At 41.3% G+C, this 14,900-nt stretch overlaps 1 protein-coding gene across 5 annotated transcripts in view; it reads right to left on the reverse strand.

Moving 5' to 3' along the window:
* Positions 1 to 3,456: 3,456 nt before the first annotated feature.
* Positions 3,457 to 14,900, reverse strand: part of CCDC88C (coiled-coil domain containing 88C) — a 95,975-nt gene continuing 84,531 nt past the window's right edge. For 3 of the 5 annotated variants that reach the window (XM_041413280.1, XM_041413438.1, XM_041413518.1), the window contains 7 exons: positions 14,524 to 14,765; positions 10,465 to 10,647; positions 10,034 to 10,102; positions 9,195 to 9,263; positions 8,095 to 8,396; positions 6,911 to 7,126; positions 3,457 to 5,702 (listed from right to left, as the gene is read on the reverse strand). In XM_041413280.1, the coding sequence (XP_041269214.1) occupies positions 4,689 to 5,702; positions 6,911 to 7,126; positions 8,095 to 8,396; positions 9,195 to 9,263; positions 10,034 to 10,102; positions 10,465 to 10,647; positions 14,524 to 14,765 (2,095 nt within the window). In that variant the 3' untranslated portion in view covers positions 3,457 to 4,688. Of the gene's footprint in view, positions 5,703 to 6,910; positions 7,127 to 8,094; positions 8,397 to 9,194; positions 9,264 to 10,033; positions 10,103 to 10,464; positions 10,648 to 12,558; positions 12,986 to 14,523; positions 14,766 to 14,900 lie in introns of those variants that run through there. The other 2 variants (XM_041413355.1, XR_005953339.1) reach the window with 2 other exon arrangements.

A 14,900-nucleotide genomic window follows, 5' to 3' on the forward strand; every position in this document is an offset into this window, starting at 1 on the left:
ACACCATAGGGTGTCACTGCAGAGGGAGCTGGGCTGCTTTTGTTTTCCCTCATGCAACACCACGGGCTGGTGTCGGTGCTCAGATCTGCTGCTCTTTTTCATTCTGGTATGCAACACACACATCACACACTGGCACGGTTTCACCATCAGAGCTCCATAATCCTCAGTTATGATAATCTTTGGATAAAAATGTTCAAGTATTTTAACTAGAACTGATTAGAACATCTGGGAATGATGAGCTGACAGTTTCCGTGGCATCCTGTGTTATGTTTTGGACGTGTTTTACATTCCCAGTTTCTGTGGAATAACCACATTTTCATCATCCTGTTCCCAGGAGAAAACCAGTTTTGCTTCCCTACCATGACATCCTAACCCCCACAAGAGTCAATACATAAACTGTCTCTTCCACGTTTCAGCTGAGAGAAGCACAAGCACTCTTCCACTGGGCTCCTTACTCATCCATGTTACCCTTTAATGGGATTCCTCACAATCCTTCAAACCTGCACTAACCTCAGCTTTCTGCCACACTTCACCAAGGCACATTTCTGTCTTTAGGACACAGGTTAGCCTTTCAAGGACTTTCCTATTTGAGAAGCTATCGAACAGCAGCCCTTTATTTTCTACTGCTCTCTTCAAACTTTTGAAAAATTCCCTGTAACTGGAAAAACACCCTTTAGTTTTGCAAAGCTTGCCATAGCTTCTCCCAGTAACTTTAAACTCCTGTCAGTACTTTAATAAATCATAAATTTTTCATCCTTTTCCATCTGATGCCATTCTCTCTCAGTTCATATGGCAGCCTCTAGCACCAGCCTTCAAGAAAGACCTTCACGGCCCAGTGCAATTATCCAGTCTAGCAGCCCTTCAAAACAATAACTTCATTTGTTATTTCCAGTAACTGAATTATTTCACTCTGCACTGTTACATCAGATTAATTCTGCCTGGTACTGGTGATTTGTAAAAATATTCACAAATTTTACACCTTGTCTTGAACATTTCCAGTGCTGTTTGGATCTGATATTCAATGATTCTGATGGGCAGGAAAGCAAATTTTAGGACAAATTTTTTTTTGTGAAATCTACAACTGATTCCACACTCCACTTCCCCCTTCATGTAAAAATGCAAAACTATAATCAAATGCTCTCTGGACAGCTGTGTTCATGTTCAACCAGAAAATGAAATGGAATTGTGTTGTTCTTTGTACATCAATTTAATATTCAGGCTGTAATCCTTTCACATGAGCCAACAATTTTTGTGTGTCTTCCATGTTCTGTCTTAAAAGTCATTTACCTGTAGCTGAGCTAGTATGTCCCTAAATGTCTGAACAATCAGAAATAATTTCTGACCACATGCTGATGCACGGTTTTCCTAAGCTAAGCACTAGTTTTTTTTACAATATCCTTAACACTTAGAACTTCCCTCCTTATAGAAAGAAAAAAGTAAATTCTATTTTTTCAAATTCTTCTTCTGGTAGTTTTAACTTCTGAACTCAATTAACTGAAATCAGAAAAGGTCTGCTCCCTTCACAATCAGGCCCCAAGCCCGAGAACAGCGGAAGAACATCTAAGGGGGGAAAGGTTTCCGTGACACGCTACCCCTGTGAACGAGCTCAGATTTCTGGCTGCGGATATTCCCCGTCACGGCAGAGCACGCAGCTCCCGCACCTATTCCCACAGCAGCCATTTATCCCACTTCAAACACACACCATCGTTTGTTTCCTTGAGTCAGACAGCCTCACTGCCTCCAGTCTGAGCGCACTGCGGGGAGCGGGTGCTGCCCAAGTCACAGCCCTTCTGCTTTTGTGGAAAACTGCTGCCAACTTAGCCGCCTCCTCGGGACGGATCCCCCTCAAAAACCCCACCTTTAGTAAAAACTCCATCTCGAGAATTATTGAGCCAATGAACGGTTTGAAGCGTTGAATCCAGCACCATTCGCAGCGCAACTTAGCACACAATTAGCAACCTTCAGAGAGCACACCCTTCCCTCCTGTCAGGAAGTATCAGCATCCTACAGCCCAAGCAGAGCTAGGAAAAGCCAGCGTGCCGAAGCCTGTGGCGCCGGGAGATCCCTTTTCCCCGGTGTCCAAGGGGCAGCGGCGGCAGCTGCGCCCTCAGGCAGGTCGCTGTGCCCCTCCCGCAGGCGGGCCCGGCCGCACAAGCCGCAGATTGAAACAGCTGCAATTTCTTCTTCACTTCTTGGAAGGCCTCAAGCAAGGGACGGGCAGGTCCATCCCTTACCCTCCCAGGAACCTCTCCCCACAGTTCCCGCCACCTCACGCAGGCTGGTGCCTCACGGCACCTCCACCTGCACAAATCCGGGGGGATTTGCCGACCTGTGTCTCTCTAAACACAATCGTTCTCCCCCTCAGGCACCAAAGCGCGTTTGCAGCTACCGCTGGCCCTGGGCGCCCGAGGAGGACGAAGCGCAGCAGCCCCGGAGCTGAGGGCAGGCCCTGCCCGCCCGGCCCGGGAGGCGCCGCCACAGGCGAGCACGGAGGCACCGAGCAGATCGCGCAATTACCGCACCTGCCACGGCCAAAACCTCCCTCAACACTGCCAGGGAGGCCCGAGAAACACGGACAGCACGGTGTGCTTCAACCGCTGTTCCATGGTACAACCCCTGTATTTAGAATTAAATACCCCACATCTGAATGGTACTGCAAATGTATTTAGTACTTTTTAATTCAAGCTCGCTAGAACTGAGAAGATAAATAATTGTAAATAACTCAGAAACTGTCAACTAAGGTGTGCCACTAGGCAGGTATTTATAGCAAAAGCAGATCTACAGTACTAAAAAGCCAGAGATCACTTCCTCAGCCCAGCCTGCACGTGTCCTCAGAAAGGAGCTGAAACAAGGGAGAAACACCAGTCTCGAACCTGTAGTGGTCTGCCCAAGAATCCATTTTGAGATAAAATTTATGGAAGAAGAATTTCAGTTAACTAGGAACATTCACAATGTTCTAAAATTGCCATGTAGCACACACTAATTTTAAATTTGTTGCAAAACTACAGTTTGCAATTAAAATAGTAAAGAAGGCAGAAATGCCATTCTCTTCATGCTGAAAAATGAGTAATTTCTCACTTTCACAAGGCATCCTGAGAGTTAAGTACAAAATAGACTAAACAAGATGCAAGCTTGGTCAAAATTGACACATGTTTGCCCCTGTCTGAAGTAGTTGGAGAAGCATAAAAATCTGACTGTCTAATTATAAAATGAATTGTAAGTCACTTACTTTTGCATGTGCAACTCTCCTGTAGTCTTCAGTAAGAAGGTTACAGTTAAACAAAAAGACTCCTGGTACACCTGCTATGTTACAAAAACAAATACACCTTCACCACACAGACAGAAAAATCAATACTAAGGCTTGTGAAGGGCTGTTGCAGACAGATCTCCAACACTGTGAATCACATTTTTGGGGTTTTTTATTTTTCCAAGGACAAAAAGTAGAACATCAATCTATTTTATTTCAATCTTTATTATAAACAATTTTGTAGTTTTCAGAATGGGTTTGCTACATATTAGATAACAAAAACATCAAATGAATCAGTTTTATCTTTTACTAAATTAAATCAGAACCAGCAAAACAAGTATTTTTTAAAAGGATTTAGTCTATTGCAAGAAAAACAGCTTTACAAACATGGAATTAAAGATACACATTTGATCATATATACATAAGCAGCTGATGACACTGTGGACAGAAACATACAAACAACTTCTTTGCACATAAATAGATTTTTAAAAGTATATTTCTTTCACATGTGTACAAAATTATTTTGTTTTCTATAGTGAGAAAAGTTCTTGGAGACAAACAAGGACTTCTAAGAGACAAAAGCCTACATAAGATGTGGGCTGTCATGCACACAAAAATGTAATAATACAATTTACATAGCATTCTTATACAGTACTTGAGCTTCTTATATACATAATTACAAGACACTTTTGTACACGAGATGCCACCTTTGCAAATGAAATGGCACCTCCCCTGAAAGGCTGCATTAGTTCCAGTGTTGTATAAAAAAGATAAAACAAGTTTCAAAAGGCAGCACCACTCTGCAGAGTCAAGGATCCACTGAGCTGCAGCTATAGTGAAGGCAGTGGGGTAATTATGCTGGCTTCTGTGTTTACACAGCCCAAGTGGGAAAGGTTGAGATATGACCCTTGAAGTCTATACAATACCTTCTACAAGATTTGTCTGTGGCTAGAAAAACAGATTTTACCAGATCCATGGCTAAAGCCACACACTTTTGCTCTTCATCTCTATGCTACTTAAGTCAAGCATTTGCTTCTGTCTTTGGGAGAGAAGTCTGGCTTTCGTATGACCTTTTCAGTATGGTTATTTACCAATGGTGGGGCTGAGTTTAGCACACACAGGACCTGTGAAACTTTTCTTTAATGCATGCAGAAAGAGGACCCTGCTAAGCTTCTGCTGCTCATAACCTGTGAGAATCAGGTGCCAAGTTTGCTGTGAGATTAGGTCAGGCTTCCACTTTGTTTTAGGCACAGCAGTGACAGAAGGACTGGGGCTTTGCTTCTTGATTCTCTTTATCACACTTTGTCCAAGTAGGAAACGGTACCCAGAGAATACTCAGAGCAACCTACAGGTGATGCCTTTTAAGACCTGACAGTGTCTAGATAAATGGTACCTGGACATCAGCCATACCAAACGCACATATTACAGCTACAGCTGTGGCTCACACACAGCCATACTCATACCACACTGTCTGCTGATCCCCCTGGGGGTCAGGAGACCCAGGAGTGCTGTTGGAACCATTTCCTCTCACAGGCTCCTCTACAGCCCCAGAGCTGCTTTCCAACAGCTTACCCTGGCACTTGGTAAGTAGGGCATCACCCTGGCCTTGTCCTGGGGAAGTATTTGCCTCAGTGCTGCAGCAAACAGCTCTGGCAGGAGTCACTGTGGCCACCTCCTCAGTACGAGGTGCCGACTTGGGTTTGACTTTTGAGGGAGTATGGGATGCAGATGAGTAGTGTTGCCCGGAGTTCACACGCTCTTGCTGCTGGACATTCAGACTGCTGGTGGATGCAGTAGGTGAGGCAGAGAACTGATGGAAGGAGAGTGGCCTCTCATCTTTTGGAGGGACCAGGGAAAGGCTCCTCGCATCAAGCTGCCGACAGCGGGAATCGACACCTTGCGCGGAGCCTGCCACCTTCGCGGACTGCGGCCTCTCTCTTAAGGGTGCCTGGGAACTTGTTGGCACAGAAGCCCTGCTGCTCTGACAGACAGAGTCCTTGCCCCCATGGAGCTCTGCTCCTGACTTCTGAGGGCTCTCCTGCCTGTAGGCCTGTGGGCCAGCAGCCCTGAGCAGGTCTGCAGAGGCCAAGCTGAATGCCCTGCTCAGTGAGGTACTCCTCCTGCTCACGGTTCCAGGCTGCTGAGGCTGTGCCATCTGCCTCACCCCACTGGCAGACTGGTGCTGTGCTGGGTGAGGAAGCTTAAGGGACCCTTGGGTGTTTGCCAGAGCATCAGGTTCAACTTGTCTGAGGTTTGGTTTCATGTAATTGTCAGGCTTAGCCGTTCTTCCTTCTTCACCAGTCACGGCCATCTTCACAGTTGGAGCAACAAGACTAGTGGGCATCTTAGCAGCCTCCTTTCTGGATGGCTGAACCAGCAAGTTTCCAGTAGCTGAAGGCTCATTTGCTTTCCTAAAATAATCGCCGAGCAAGTCATCTCTGTTTGTGGAGGTGTCCTGGTGTGAGAAAATATGCATGTCACATTAAAGACAACACATTTTGTTTAAAGAATCATGCAGAACTCTGTATTCACAAAATCCTCCTTCCCACTTAATTTAAACCAAATACAATCATAGATTTTACATAGTGGAAACAGAAGAGATGAATGTTTAAAATGGGTATAAATCCAACTCAAAGAATAATGTGCTTATTGTAATTAGATTGTGACAACCTTGTTTGCCAGGTTAATTGTCATAATTTCTAAACAATTTTTGTTGCAACCTGGACAGCAGTTCTTTTGCTTCCTTTCACATCAGCCACTGTTACATTAACATCAATATCATATTGATGACATTATCCATTGACATCAGCAGATATCAATTATGTCTGTCATATTCCAGAATACAGTTCATCTGGATAAGTGTCCCCTGTAACTTCAGGAATGTCACAGAAGTCAATACCTTGGGGAGATGTGCTAGCATTACAAAAAAATTTAATTCCTTCTTCATTGATTCCCTTCACCTGTCCCATTCAATATACTATGTATGCTAAGAGCTGCATGTACAATACAATGAAATGTACAAAAAAAAAATTACAAAAATTGTTGCCTAAAATGAACTTGCAAATTTCAACTCAGACAATTAACCTGGCAGTAAAAGAAAATATACAATGAGTATTTCATGGGGATGGTCCATGCAATCCAAAAATGGTGATGTTTGATCAGCTGACGTTGTACTATTAGCAAAAGACATGCTCAGAACAGTTAAGGGACATGCTGTCATTACAAACAACAATGCTGAACAAGCTCACGAAATTTAATTTACTCTTCTCTAGGGAGCATGCTTAAAGCTTAATACACTTATTTCACTAGTGTTCCAAATATTTCTTCCAGTCAAAAAACTTGTTTTCCATAAGCAAACACCATGAATGGCAATAGTGCAGTGTGAGAATTTGTAAGCTCAACTAAGCGTTATGGTGTTAAGGTTATTTTTAACTTTATTTAAACAGCTGTTACGGACATTAGCATTACAGAACGACGAGTCCTCCGAAAACACGCATGTGCACGAACAAACGCTGCAAATACTTCATGAGCAATTAATGCAAGTGATCTGTAGCCTTTAAAGTAACACCTAGGAGTTACAGTATGCTTCTATTGGTATTAATATGCTAGCACAAGCTGTGGTAAGTCAGGAGCTGTTGCCTTCATAATAAGAACAATGGATACCCTGGGGATATAGAATGAAGCAGATCTCCTATTTCCCCTGCCTGTTCTGTGCCTCATGCTGTCGGGATATGAAACACTGAGGACCGATTCGAGTGACTGCGAATGTTCCTGATGAATGGAAGGACATGGGGTGTAGCAAGAGGGATACAGTGCATCAACTTCTAACAGAAATTGGTGTAATGAAATCATTTCACTCTCATTTAAACTGCGCCGATGCTGAAAAGGAACAGGATGACAGAAAGAATGAAAATGGACATGGTCAGGTAGTTACAGACACACAAAAGTAATCATTTTAAACATCTCTAAAAGCTAAGAATTGTACTTAGGGTAATGAGGGAGTAGGAGGCATATTTCAATATTACTGTGAAAATTCAAGGACCAGAATTTACTGATGCCACGAAATGGCACAGCTCTGCTGATTTCAACACTTTTATGAAGGCATTCATAAAACAGAAATATCTGTTCACTTACACTATCAATTAACAGTTTTTAAGATATTAACCTGTTCAATAACCTGCCTCACTATTGTACAGTATGTCTGAGCAGTGAAAGACAAATGCCATGTTGAAAACATTTAGTTCCTGAAAAAAGCACATCAATGAGCAACATATTCTTGTAGTCATTGAACCAACAGGGCAATATCAGTCAACACACAAACATGGTGGAAGTATCAAAAACTTCCTTCTGCAAGAAAAAAAAGCTGTTCTTAAATGCACTGTTTTTTTCAGATTATGAGATGGTTTTAAAAACTGAATATTTTGCACTTTAGCTGAAAACTATTCTAGGTTTCATTCCTAATTATAGATTCAGCAGCTGAAAATTACACAGAAAACATACCAGTTTATAAATAAAGATACCTGGAGCTGAGAATTGATGACACAAAACCTGGACCACAATTATTTGCTAGCAAAAAGCCCCAGCAGTCCAATACACAGTATTTGCAGTGAATTATCTGACTTGCCATAGCTGATAAACAAAAGTAAATTAGCAGAGTGCTATATGAAAGCTAATTTTACCTTAGTTATTGAAACTGTCTCATTTGTTTTGCAAGATTTTATAGTACTTGTGTATATGAATAAGGATCATCCTGTCTCTCTCTGTTTCCCTATGCCCTCATCCTCCTAAAACATCTTTGAACAGTTTTTTTGACATGTGAAATGGGCTATCTAGCTCTATTTACTTACACTTGGTAGAGACAGCCTGTTGCTCTCTTCCAAGAACTCTTCCAAAGTTACCATCTCACTGCCAGGAGAGGCACATCGCTGCCTGCCTGCGTGAGACTGGGATGGATTGCTCCTCTGAGGTATATCACAGGACATCAAACCATTCCTGTGGGAGGAGGACTCATGCCTGCTGCCAGGGCTCAAGAAAGCAGCGGCAGAGTGAAGGGAATACGTATCTCGGAGCAAGACTGGTGCCTCTCTGCTTGGCACCATATCTTCACTGCTGAGGCTCTCAGTTCTACCATGGATATGGTCTAAGGAACCTGAGGAGAAGCATAAATACCATTAATGACACTGCTCTGACATCATCTCAGTAGATTTCACACTCAGGTAGGAACTTATTATCCAGGGCTGTTTCCATACAGACTGGGTGGCATTTTTTACCTTCATTTTTTCTCCTACAGAGCTCAAAGCAATCAGAGCTTTGAAAAATCAGGACTACTAAATATCTTACAGCACCTTAAACAAACACAATTACTTCACCAAAGAATAAATATAGCACTGGGGCTAATAAGCCTTATATTAGTAAGATAATATTGGGGTGCCTCTTTACAACCTGTGTGTTATTGAACGATCTCTCAGTCTTGGCCATGTGATCTGAGAGTTACAACCTGACAGTGGAAAAGCAGAAAGCGGATTTTTCCACAGTGTCAGGAGATGCAATTGTGCATCTCCTTCAAGGATGCACAATTTGCAAAAGGCAAATCTCCAGAGCACACTGATTCCATACACAAGCTGTGTGCAGAGTAAGAACTAAGAACCACAGAGATCTCTTGTTGTAGAGAGTCTAAGAGTGGCCTGATATTTCCCACAATACGATGCCAGTCAGACTGAAGCAAAACTTGACTGTCTGCCTTAAAAGCCACCCCTTGCCAGAATCAATCTTAGAAAAGCACTTCTTGCCAGCAGTTTTGATTCCCAAGACAGCCATGTCCAGATTGCATAATCACTACCATTTCAAAACAAGCCTTCAAAATTAATTGGAAGGAAAATGGCATTTTAGACACAGTTTCACGGAATTTCACTTCCTGTTTGTCACAACTCAGATGTAAAAGATTTACCTTTCAAATTGAGAGGTGAGCTACTGCTGGAAGCATTCCTACTGCTCTCTAAACTGTTTGGCCTGGACACTGAAAAACATAAATCAAGCATTGAACAAACAGATCTTAAGTTCCCCTGATTCTCTAAAAGACTTGGCTACAGTCTCCCTTCTGAAAATAGGACCTGTGCAACTAAGTCACTTTGAAAACATTAACAACATAATACACACAGGATGCCAAAATCTAGACAGAGTAGAAAACATAATTTTCCAAGTTGTTTAGGATCCATCTTGTTTATCTCATTTTTTGCACCAAGAAATATGTTCTGGGTTTTTACAGTAACTATAGAGTAATGCATATACTAAAAAAGTTCAACAAGAAGTTGCTGTCTCTTTTTCAGTTTTCTTTGGAAGGAGCTGGTGGCCAGCTTGCAAATTCAGTTTTCTGCAGTCTCTAAGCAGGCAGTGCTGCTGCTTCAACAGCATTCCCACTGTGCATCCACAAGCCCCACACCAAATTTCTCTTACTGCTGATTCACTCCCTTAAGGAAGGAATTAAACATTCTCCAGAAAAATCAGCAAGTAATCTGTAGGACATGCATTAAAAGGTCTGTTGGTGGGGGAAGGCAACTTGCCTCAAAGTCAGCATTGTTTTGAAAATTCATTTTGGCAAAACATCCATTAAAAGCCTCAATAGAAAACCAGAAGCAGTTAGAATCCCAATCCCAAAATGGTGCTGAATTACTACACCTCCTTCTGTAATATAAATGCAACTAAACCACTCCAGGACAGCTCATGTGGATGCAATGAAACAAGTCTTAATGCAGATGTTTAGAGCACTCACACATGCTAGAAGCTTACCGTGCCGTCTGGTGCTTGCAAACTCCACCTCTGGGGACTGTTCACACAGACTATCTTCTGAATTGTAGCCTGGAAAAGAACATACAACTTAAAAGGCCAATTGAACACAGAAAGGTTCACCCTTCAGGTCTGTCTCCAACACATTCTAGCAGTGCAGAAGACTGAGGTGATCAAGAGGTTTTTATAGACCCATCTTCTAAACATTGGGCAGGGAACCACTGAAAAACTGACACTCAAATATGCTCTGCCAAGTTGATGACATTACAAGAGTGAATAAACCCCACAGCTCATCAGTTAAACCATGCAGCAGATGAAGCAGGAGTGAAAATATTATTTCTCTGGTTTTGTACTTGAATGCCACTAGTAGCCTTGCAGGAACTATGAAGCTGCCTGCCTGGCACTACCAGCTGCTGTATCAAATGCACACACACCTTTGGGCCTGCTCTGGAGCCGGGAGATGGGGGTGGAAGTGTGCACGTGAATGGCTGAGGCTGAGTAAGTCCTGGGACCCATTTCCACACAGCTGGGTTTCGTTGCAGAGTCTGCTGAGATTTCAGCGTTATCATTGCTGCCTCCGTAATGGGAATTCCTTTTTTGCTTTAGGTCCATTAGCACTGGTGGGAGAGAGGTAAATGAATAAGACTCAATGAAAAATAGGGGATTTGTATTTATCTGCCCATACAAACATGACAAACAGGCACAAAGAAACTGCACAACAGAGGCGCTAGTTTGGCAAGCTTCTCCATAAACAGTGCAATAGTGGATAGGAAATTTCTGCCGCCAGCTTGTCAATCATGTGTGCTCTCTGTAAAGTGTGGGAGTGACAGGGTTGCTTAGTGCCAGTGGGAGGGTTGATATTATACATGCAACAATTACTGTGAAAGGAGGAAGAAAAGGAGCAAAGACATGAATCCAGAAAAGATAAGCGAGGTGTGAAATTCCCATAGCATTCCTTGTAGGTGCATTTTTAAAGAACTTACTTCACTAATAAAATAGAATACGGAAAGAGTGACAGTAGTCATGCTCTTACTCAAATTAAAATAATGTTCATTTGAAAATTATCTATCATGATATACAGTAACTTAGTTATCACTAAGCTAACTGCTTTCAGGTTTATGTAAATGCTGTGGATAAGAGCTCAGTCTTTACAAGGTTGAAACTCTGCTGTTATGATGTCCTGGTGCAACGATTTTTAAGTGGAGTTCCTGGGATCTTAGCAGTAGAACAACAAAAACTGCCTGCTAGAATATTATTTAGATTAAGAATCTGAAAAATTATTTTCTACTGATGAAGCAGGTTGATTAATTTCTTCTAATGTCAATGTAATGCTTTAAGGCACACATAGAACAAAATTTAAACTATTTACTGCAGAAAACACACCTAATGAGATGCAAGATTCTAGATTTTATATATTTCTATGGAATACTTGATTAAGTAAGAGAAACTAGATGTTGAAAATGCAGCAGAGTGCAGCAGTCAAAATAAACAACTTGCAGAGACAATGGACAGACAGCTCAAAGCACAGAGCAGCTGTGATGTTGTATTAGAGAAATGGACCAATGTGCTGTCATCTTAGGTGGCCCCTAGAAGCTGACTTCATTCAAGAACAGTATTTTCTCCCTAGGTCTGCATGGGCTCCACAGACTGGGCCAGCACTTGCTCTCAGAATTGAAACATATGCCATGCCTGCAGGGGCAACTACTGGCTAAAGCTCCATACGCAAATCTGTATTTCTAACTGACTTCGTAGATACACTTAACACCTTCCATGGACGCCAAAAATATTAATTGCCCTGGAGACTAACATTCTCCACAAATCCCCATATGGGCAACAAAAACCAGGCTGTTCTGTCAGAGTCCCTGGTTGTGCCACTGGGGACAGTTCTCAGAGCGAGAAGGGAAACAAGATCTTCTGGCTTCTCTGCTGAGCCCCCAGTAGCACACTGCCTGTGCTGCATCCAGTTCTCTAACAGGGACTGGACCTGCACATTAATTTCAGAAGCCACCAGGCCATTAATATTAGGCAACAAGAATTCTGGGCAATGGATTAACAGAGGTTATTCACACCCTTAAGAGAGAAAATCTACATTCTTCTTCCAAAAAAATCCGTTGAAACTGAAGCAGAAGAAACTGAAATGTCAGCTCAATTCAAGATGAATTGTCTTAAGTAGAAGTACAAAACCTTGCTAAATATCAGGTCTGAATGTGAGCATCAAGACACTTGACTGAGAATAATTTTTCCAGTAGCTTCCATTCTATATTCAAAGCTAGACTACTTAAAAGCAGAAAAAGGTGTCATAAAACCTTCCTTTTTGAAATAATTTAGTGGCACAGACTATTGGAAAAACCTCTGGAGCTTGAGATTATTTTTATTTTGGTAGGACTACCACACTGTAGAAAGCATAGCAACAGCAAATCAGTTCAACACTTTAACTGGACACAATGCAAGTACATGACTGCAAGAAAATACTGAAGCGAATAGCAACTTCACTTACTGACAACATGCACCACAGCCAATATACATACGCAAACTGTATGCCATGAGGTCCCCTAAAGTGTGCTGCATTGAAGAAATGATCCACAGTGTGCAATAGTGATTCATCTTCTACAGGAAAAGTTAAGTCCACGTTCTCTAATCTTTGCTTGTATTTAGAGTATTGTATAGACATGCTGAGTGTCTCTATCAATGTGCGTGTTCTTTCAAGGCATATGGGATTTTTTTTTTTTTTTTTAGTATTTGTCAGAAATAAATGAAGATAAATGCTACAGAGAAGGTGTTAGAAAACTCCCAGTTCCGGGAAAGAAAGAATTTCATTAGGAGAGGATGGGATGTCGGAAGAAGACCAGAACCGGAGCCGATTAGAGAAAGACTGATGATTCGATGGAGACTTAGGAGACTTTTCTTTATCCTTGCTTTTGCTTCTCAAAAAGGCAATCTTTTTGCGCTGTGCAGCTAAATTGTTATCACCCAGGTATCCCAAAAAGAAGAAGAAAAAAAAAAGGAAAAAAAAGCCTTATAAATAAAACTTAAAATGTCTTAACACACATTAAAGACTACACAATCAGTAAAACCAGAAAAGGCTAAAACAATGACCAACACCTATAATGGAAGACTGGTGAATGCATAGCTAAACATATGTAATCTGACTCAGATTAAGGCATAGATTAACACATACACACAATATTTAAGCAAGTCCACTAAGAAATTACTGTTAGATCATTCAAAATGTCTTTACACTCAAATTTCCTAGACGTCTCCTAGGCTTTAGTACTGGTGAGCCTCATCTCCACTTAAGTGTGCTTCACATAACATCAAAATGAATAAAGCCCCAGAGACCTTCTGTTGTCTCTGGCACTCTGCAAAGGCCTTGTTCTGTGGTAACACAAGCCCAACTTCTCATGCTGAACTTAGGATGCATGTTAAACACCTGGAATCATATGGATGATCTTATTCCATAAAACACCTCTTTTTACTTTAAGTGAAGAAATGACCTCAAAGAATTAGAGTAGAGAAAGGGTTTTACCCAAAACAAAACCTTCAGACAGAAAGGTACTTGCAGTAGGTTTTTAGAAGAGTTCTTTTCTCAGCTACTCCCCTTCTGTTTCCCACCCCCCCACAGCTGGAAGACAGGAATTATTATTCAAATACCAATTTCAAAATTGCTTCTTGGAAAGTATTCCTGGAGTATAACTATTTACATATAGAAGCTGACAGAAATTATATCAATAGAATAAACAGAGCTTGGGACATATATATTACTTTTAATAAGGATGAAGAGTATTGATTTTGAGAAACTTTATTTTAAATTTCCCATAATTAGGAACACCTGAATTACTGCAGAAACTAACTTAACAGAAAATCATTCCATCTTCCTTACATATTCCTTAGTGTTAAAAAAAAAAAAAAATCACCATTTTACATGGAAAAATTCCTAGTTCAATTCTAAATCAAAACATGGTATTGTCTCCAAAATGACCACATTATGATAAATTGGTTATTTACAATAAATGGGTTATTTGCTCTGCACGTGCACCATCTGCTGGCAGTGGCTGTCAGCCAGCTCATACCCTCTGAAAGAGCCTGAACCACACACTATTCCATAATCCAGCTTCAAATGCTGCTTTGCTACAAAACCCAAGTAAATGAAGTATTAGAACCAACTTATTCAGTAAAATGTATTATGCAATACATCTGGGCAAACAGAGACTGAATGGAGAAGTAGTAGATAAAAGGAAGAAAGCAAACTAAAACAAAACCAAACCTATTATCTTCTAGAGTTGACTCAAATTTCTAGTTTAGGTTTTCTATTGTACTAAAAAAAAAACCAAACAAACCCAAAACCAACCAAACAAAAAAAAAACCACAAAAAAACTCTAAAGCAAACAAAAAAGGACATAAAATAGAATGTGATTGGGCATTAACATATCCTATACATTAAATTTATTTTTTTTTAAATGTCAGCTCATCAATTTAGGCTGGGCATTCCTTACCTTTGTTTGAAGAACACCCAGGGCTCTCTCTCTCTTCCACAGGGTTTGACCCTTGAGAGGTATTATCCTGAGCCTCGTGTTGATCTTTCAGTTTTTGGGAGGCAGATGGAGAGTTTACCATCTCTGGGGATTCAGAATGCCATGGGGAGCTTTCTGCTGCTGGTTTCAACCGCTCCCTTGGGGTCTCCTTCTTTGGCTTGATAAATTTGACTAAGGCTCTGGCTCCAATCCAGGGGTTTTTCCTGATAAAGCAGGTTTTGTGAATGGAATTCAGAAAATGCTACAAGAAATACCCCCCAAAGAAGTTTACAGCTGTGCTAAAGCCATCAAGCCATCTTACATTTTTTGTTTACTGTCATGAATTGGTTCAAAAAATG

Source organism: Onychostruthus taczanowskii, unplaced genomic scaffold, assembly GCF_017590055.1.
Source record: "Onychostruthus taczanowskii isolate IOZ18803 unplaced genomic scaffold, ASM1759005v1 scaffold1, whole genome shotgun sequence".
In the NCBI taxonomy this organism is placed as follows: Eukaryota; Metazoa; Chordata; class Aves; order Passeriformes; family Passeridae; genus Onychostruthus; species Onychostruthus taczanowskii.